This window comes from Pseudoliparis swirei, chromosome 10, assembly GCF_029220125.1.
Source record: "Pseudoliparis swirei isolate HS2019 ecotype Mariana Trench chromosome 10, NWPU_hadal_v1, whole genome shotgun sequence".
Taxonomy (NCBI): Eukaryota; Metazoa; Chordata; class Actinopteri; order Perciformes; family Liparidae; genus Pseudoliparis; species Pseudoliparis swirei.
The window spans coordinates 17522816-17530315 of record NC_079397.1 but is presented as its reverse complement, the minus strand read 5'-3'; the positions used below and the strand labels follow the sequence as shown (position 1 = coordinate 17530315).

The 7500-nt window shown below is 59.1% G+C and overlaps 1 protein-coding gene across 1 annotated transcript in view; it reads right to left on the bottom strand.

The window, feature by feature from the left end:
• cdk17 (cyclin dependent kinase 17) overlaps window positions 1-7500 on the bottom strand; it is a 33594-nt gene that overhangs the window by 13240 nt on the left and 12854 nt on the right. Inside the window, exon 2 of the mRNA XM_056425490.1 lies at window positions 7426-7500. This exon is cut by the window's right edge and continues 70 nt beyond it. Within this exon, the coding sequence (XP_056281465.1) occupies window positions 7426-7500 (75 nt within the window). The remainder of the gene's footprint in view (window positions 1-7425) is intronic.

The following is a 7500-nucleotide window of genomic DNA, read 5'->3' as shown; positions in this document are numbered from 1 at the left end:
CAGAGGGCCGCCCCACCTGTAATGCCTTGTTGCCCCACTAGAGGCCGCGCCCACCTGTAATGCCTTGTTGCCCAGAGGGCCGCGCCCCACCTGTAATGCCTTGTTGCCCCACTAGAGGGCCGCGCCCCACCTGTAATGCCTTGCGCCCACCAGAGGCCGCCCCACCTGTAATGCCTTGTTGCCCCACTAGAGGGCCCCACCTGTAATGCCTTGGCGCCCACCAGAGGCCGCCCACCTGTAATGCCTTGTTGCCCCACCAGAGGGCCGCGCCCACCTGTAATGCCTTGTTGCCCCACTAGAGGCCGCGCCCACCTGTAATGCCTTGGCGCCCACCAGAGGGCCGCCCACCTGTAATGCCTTGTTGCCCCACTAGAGGGCCGTCCCACCTGTAATGCCTTGGCGCCCACCAGAGGCCGCGCCCACCTGTAATGCCTTGTTGCCCCACCAGAGGGCCGCCCACCTGTAATGCCTTGGCGCCCACCAGAGGGCCGCCCACCTGTAATGCCTTGGCGCCCACCAGAGGGCGCGCCACCTGTAATGCCTTGGCCCCACTAGAGGGCCGCCCACCTGTAATGCCTTGTTGCCCCACCTGTAATGCCTTGGCCCACCAGAGGCACGCCCACCTGTAATGCCTTGGCGCCCACCAGAGGGCCGCGCCCACCTGTAATGCCTTGGCGCCCCACAGAGGGCCGCCCACCTGTAATGCCTTGTTGCCCCACCAGAGGGCCGCGCCCACCTGTAATGCCTTGGCGCCCACCAGAGGGCCGCGCCCACCTGTAATGCCTTGTTGCCCCACCAGAGGGCGCGCCCACCTGTAATGCCTTGTTGCCCCACCAGAGGGCACGCCCACCTGTAATGCCTTGTTGCGCCCACCAGAGGGCCGCCCACCTGTAATGCCTTGTTGCCCCACCAGAGGCCGCGCCCACCTGTAATGCCTTGTTGCGCCCACCAGAGGGCCGCGCCCACCTGTAATGCCTTGGCGCCCACCAGAGGGCCGCGCCCACCTGTAATGCCTTGTTGCCCCACCAGAGGGCCGCGCCCACCTGTAATGCCTTGTTGCCCCACCAGAGGGCCGCCCCACCTGTAATGCCTTGTTGCCCCACCAGAGGCCACGCCCACCTGTAATGCCTTGTTGCCCCACCAGAGGGCCGCCCACCTGTAATGCCTTGTTGCCCCACCAGAGGGCCGCCCCACCTGTAATGCCTTGTTGCCCCACTAGAGGGCCGCGCCCACCTGTAATGCCTTGTTGCCCCACCAGAGGGCCGCGCCCACCTGTAATGCCTTGTTGCCCCACCAGAGGCCACGCCCACCTGTAATGCCTTGTTGCCCACCAGAGGGCCGCCCACCTGTAATGCCTTGTTGCCCCACCAGAGGGCCGCGCCCACCTGTAATGCCTTGTTGCCCCACCACCAGAGGGCCGCCCACCTGTAATGCCTTGGCGCCCACCAGAGGGCACGCCCACCTGTAATGCCTTGTTGCCCCACCAGAGGGCCGCCCCACCTGTAATGCCTTGTTGCCCCACTAGAGGGCCGCGCCCACCTGTAATGCCTTGTTGCGCCCACTAGAGGGCCGCGCCCACCTGTAATGCCTTGTTGCCCACCAGAGGGTCGCCCCACCAGAGGCCGCCCACCTGTAATGCCTTGTTGCCCCACCAGAGGGCCGCGCCCACCTGTAATGCCTTGTTGCCCCACCAGAGGGCCGCCCCACCTGTAATGCCTTGTTGCCCCACCAGAGGGCCGCCCACCTGTAATGCCTTGTTGCCCCACCAGAGGGCCGCCCCACCTGTAATGCCTTGTTGCCCCACCAGAGGGCCGCCACCTGTAATGCCTTGTTGCCCACCAGAGGGCCGCGCCCCACCTGTAATGCCTTGTTGCCCACCAGAGGGCCGCCCACCTGTAATGCCTTGTTGCCCCAGAGGCCGCCACCAGAGGGCCGCGCCCACCTGTAATGCCTTGTTGCCCCACAGAGGGCACCAGAGGGCCGCGCCCACCTGTAATGCCTTGTTGCCCCACCAGAGGGCCCACGCCCCACCTGTAATGCCTTGTTGCCCACCAGAGGGCCAGGGCGCCCCACCTGTAATGCCTTGTTGCCCCACCAGAGGGCCCGCCCCACCTGTAATGCCTTGTTGCCCCACCAGAGGGCCACCACCTGTAATGCCGCCCACCAGAGGGCCGCGCCCACCTGTAATGCCTTGTTGCCCCACCAGAGGGCCGCCACCTGTAATGCCTTGTTGCCCACCAGAGGCCGCCCCACCTGTAATGCCTTGTTGCCCCACCAGAGGGCCGCGCCCACCTGTAATGCCTTGTTGCCCACTAGAGGCCCACCAGAGGGCGCCCACCTGTAATGCCTTGTTGCCCCACCAGAGGGCCGCCCACCTGTAATGCCTTGTTGCCCCACCAGAGGGCCGCGCCCACCTGTAATGCCTTGTTGCCCCACCAGAGGGCCGCCCCACCTGTAATGCCTTGTTGCCCCACCAGAGGGCCGCCCACCTGTAATGCCTTGGCGCCCACCAGAGGGCCGCGCCCACCTGTAATGCCTTGGCGCCCACCAGAGGGCCACGCCCACCTGTAATGCCTTGGCGCCCACCAGAGGGCCGCGCCCACCTGTAATGCCTTGTTGCCCCACCAGAGGGCCGCGCCCCACCTGTAATGCCTTGGCGCCCCACCAGAGGGCCGCGCCCCACCTGTAATGCCCTGGTGCCCCACTAGAGGGCCGCGCCCCACCTGTAATGCCTTGTTGCCCCACCAGAGGGCCGCGCCCACCTGTAATGCCTTGTTGCCCCACCAGAGGGCCGCCCACCTGTAATGCCTTGGCGCCCACCAGAGGGCCGCGCCCACCTGTAATGCCTTGTTGCCCCACCAGAGGGCCGCGCCCACCTGTAATGCCTTGTTGCCCCACCAGAGGGCCGCCCCACCTGTAATGCCTTGTTGCCCCACCAGAGGGCCGCCCCACCTGTAATGCCTTGGCGCCCACCAGAGGGCCGCCCACCTGTAATGCCTTGTTGCCCCACCAGAGGGCCGCCCCACCTGTAATGCCTTGTTGCCCCACCAGAGGGCCGCCCACCTGTAATGCCTTGGCGCCCACCAGAGGGCCGCCCACCTGTAATGCCTTGTTGCCCCACCAGAGGGCCACGCCCACCTGTAATGCCTTGTTGCCCCACCAGAGGGCCGCGCCCACCTGTAATGCCTTGTTGCCCCACCAGAGGGCCGCCCCACCTGTAATGCCTTGGCGCCCACCAGAGGGCCCGCCCACCTGTAATGCCTTGTTGCCCCACCAGAGGGCCGCCACCTGTAATGCCTTGTTGCCCACCAGAGGGCCGCCCACCTGTAATGCCTTGTTGCCCCACCAGAGGGCGCGCCCACCTGTAATGCCTTGGCGCCCACCAGAGGGCCGCCCACCTGTAATGCCTTGTTGCCCCACCAGAGGGCCGCCCACCTGTAATGCCTTGTTGCCCCACCAGAGGGCCCGCCCACCTGTAATGCCTTGTTGCCCCACCAGAGGGCCGCCCACCTGTAATGCCTTGTTGCCCCACCAGAGGGCCGCCCCACCTGTAATGCCTTGTTGCCCCACCAGAGGGCCACGCCCACCTGTAATGCCTTGTTGCCCCACCAGAGGGCCGCGCCCACCTGTAATGCCTTGTTGCCCCACCAGAGGGCCACGCCCACCTGTAATGCCTTGTTGCCCCACCAGAGGGCCGCCCACCTGTAATGCCTTGTTGCCCACCAGAGGGCCCGCCCACCTGTAATGCCTTGTTGCCCCACCAGAGGGCCGCCCCACCTGTAATGCCTTGTTGCCCACCAGAGGGCCGCCCACCTGTAATGCCTTGTTGCCCCACCAGAGGGCCACGCCCACCTGTAATGCCTTGTTGCCCCACCAGAGGGGCCGCGCCCCACCTGTAATGCCTTGTTGCCCCACTAGAGGCCGCCCCACCAGAGGGCGCGCCCACCTGTAATGCCTTGTTGCCCCACTAGAGGCCACGCCCACCTGTAATGCCTTGTTGCCCCACCAGAGGGCCGCCCCACCAGAGGGCCGCGCCCACCTGTAATGCCTTGTTGCCCACCAGAGGGCCGCCCCCTAGAGGCCGCCCCACCTGTAATGCCTTGTTGCCCCACCAGAGGGCCGTCCCACCTGTAATGCCTTGTTGCCCCACCAGAGGGCCGCGCCCACCTGTAATGCCTTGTTGCCCCACCAGAGGGCCGCGCCCCCACCTGTAATGCCTTGGCGCCCACCAGAGGGCCGCGCCCACCTGTAATGCCTTGGCGCCCACCAGAGGGCCGCCCCACCTGTAATGCCTTGGCGCCCACCAGAGGGCCACGCCCACCTGTAATGCCTTGTTGCCCCACCAGAGGGCCACCAGAGGCCACGCCCACCTGTAATGCCTTGTTGCCCCACCAGAGGGCCGCCCACCTGTAATGCCTTGGCGCCCACCAGAGGGCCGCGCCCACCTGTAATGCCTTGTTGCCCCACCAGAGGGCCGCGCCCCACCTGTAATGCCTTGTTGCCCCACCAGAGGGCCGCGCCCACCTGTAATGCCTTGTTGCCCCACCAGAGGGCCGCCCACCTGTAATGCCTTGTTGCCCCACTAGAGGGCACGCCCACCTGTAATGCCTTGTTGCCCCACCAGAGGGCCGCGCCCACCTGTAATGCCTTGTTGCCCCACCAGAGGGCCACGCCCACCTGTAATGCCTTGTTGCCCCACCAGAGGGCCGCCCCACCTGTAATGCCTTGTTGCCCCACCAGAGGGCCACGCCCACCTGTAATGCCTTGTTGCCCCACCAGAGGGCCGCCCACCTGTAATGCCTTGTTGCCCCACCAGAGGGCCGCCCACCTGTAATGCCTTGTTGCCCCACCAGAGGGCCGCCCACCTGTAATGCCTTGTTGCCCCACCAGAGGGCCGCCCACCTGTAATGCCTTGTTGCCCCACCAGAGGCCGCCCCACCAGAGGGCCGCCCACCTGTAATGCCTTGTTGCCCCACTAGAGGGCCACGCCCACCTGTAATGCCTTGTTGCCCCACCAGAGGCCGCCCACCAGAGGGCCACGCCCCACCTGTAATGCCTTGTTGCCCACTAGAGGGCCGCCCCACTAGAGGGCCACGCCCCACCTGTAATGCCTTGTTGCCCGACTAGAGGGCCGCCCCACTAGAGGGCCGCGCCCCACCTGTAATGCCTTGTTGCCCCACTAGAGGGCCGCCCCACTAGAGGGCCGCGCCCCACCTGTAATGCCTTGTTGCCCCACTAGAGGGCCGCCCCACTAGAGGGCCGCTCCCCACCTGTAATGCCTTGGCGCCCCACTAGAGGGCCGTGTCCCACCTGTAATGCCTTGGCGGCCCACTAGAGGGACGCGCAAATATTACGACTTAGAGCGGCTGTCAGAGTCCAGCTGCTGAACCCTCGCGAGAGAGAAAAAGGTCTTAAATCATCCCGGTCTCGTCTGTAATCGACGGGCCATAAATCTCCTGAGGCGTGTGTTTATCTTCCTGCTCTGATAACTCTTCTTCAGACGGTCTGGGCTGCGTTCACACACGTCCGCCTCGCGGCAGCACGCCGCCCTCGGGGCGCTCGTCAGTACCACGATGACAAGTTGAGCGTGAATCATGGAAGGAGATAAACAAATGTCGAGTCTAGAAGCTTCCACGAGGAGGAGAGGAACCTTTTCAGCATCCGACTTTTCAGAGTTCAGGAGCCACGGTGTACACGACAGTTTAAAAGTTTACGGTCACATAGAAATGTCCTTATTTTTTTCCAATGAAGATAAAATTAAATGAATCATAAACTCTCTACATAGTTAATGTGTAAATGACTATTCTCTGGTGTTAATGAAGTCTCTACAGAGGTGTGTAGAGGCCCATCTCCAGTGTTCTGATGGTACATTGTGTTATCGCCTTAGAAGACTAGCGGAGGGGTAGAAAACCCTTAAAATCCCTTTTTATGTGAGCGCAGCTGAAAACAGTTATGCAGGTGAGAGAAGCTATAGAACTGGCCTTCCTTTGAGACACAAGAAGAACTCCATTAATATTTAATATAATAATTATAATAATCATTATTTATAACCTCTTCAATGTCTGGACTAGATTTTATATTAATTTTAGAATTCTTTTGAGAAATAAGTGAGTTTTCATGGAAAACACCAGATTGTCTACCGTTCAAAAGTTTGGGATCACCCAGACAATTTCGTGTCTTCCATGAAAAATCACACTTTCATTTATCAAATGAATATAAAATATAGTCAAGATATTGACAAGGTTAGAAATAATGATTAATATTTGAAATATTAATTTTGTTCTTCAAACTTCAAGCTCAAAGGAAGGCCAGTTGTATAGCTTATATCACCAGCATAACTGTTTTCAGCTGTGCTAACATAATTGCACAAGGGTTTTCTAATCAGACATTAGTCTTCTAAGGCGATGATCAAACACAATGTACCATTAGAACACTGGAGTGATGATGAAATGGGCCTCTATACACCTCTGGAGATATTTCATTAGAAACCAGACGTTTCCACCTAGAATAGTCATTTACCACATTAACAATGTAGAGAGTGTATTTCTGATTAATGTTATCTTTATTGAAAAAACAGTGCTTTTCTTTGAAAAATAAAGTCATTTCTAAGTGATCCCAAACTTTTGAACGGTAGTGTATATAAAACCTGTACTTCATTTAAACAATTCACATTAAATCACAGACAATGTGGGCGTGGTGATCAATATTACAAACCCTTCATGATGCTTCATGATGACGTGATCACAGGGAGCTTCTGACCTTTGACATCTATTACTGATAAATCTCTGACGTTGTTTTCTTCCTTCTTCGAGCCAGATTACTAAAATGAGAAACGACGTGTAGATGACGGGCGAGCATGTGGCGGCCAATCACGGCCGTGCGTCTGTCACGCCGCGGGGCGACCGAGCGTTACAAAACAGAGCGGCCAGCGTGTTAATGCAACGGGCGCTATACACACACACTACCTGTTCACTTGCAGAGCTTCTAGCTGTGTGTGTGTGTGTGTGTGCGTGTGTGTGCGTGTGCTTTTACTCCCGTTCCATAACTCGAGAGAGATACTCACAGGAAGTCTATTACAGCTGTTAGTGACCTCATCTCTTTCCCTTCACCAACTTCTCTGCTTCATTATTTAGAAGCGACCACGGTACTGACACCTCTGTGTGTGTCTTTAGCAGCATTTAAAACCATTAGTCAGCCGTATTTTACGTCCCCGTTATGTCAAAGGTTGTTGTGTGTTATGCCCTAAAAAGATGAAGATGATGAAGATGAAGATGGTGTTCGCTAAAAGCTCAGAAAATCTTTCCAGTTACACAAAATTAAGAAAACAAAAAGGGTAAAAACGGCCACGAGTTCCCAGAGTGACGTGTAATGGATCTAACTCAAATCTTTACAGATTTTTCTTATTTTTAAAGATGTTTTTTGTACCGTCGTCCTTGGTGCCGCCGTCCTCGACGGTCATCTGCTCGGCGAGCTCGGAGAGAGACTCGTCGACGCTCTGGC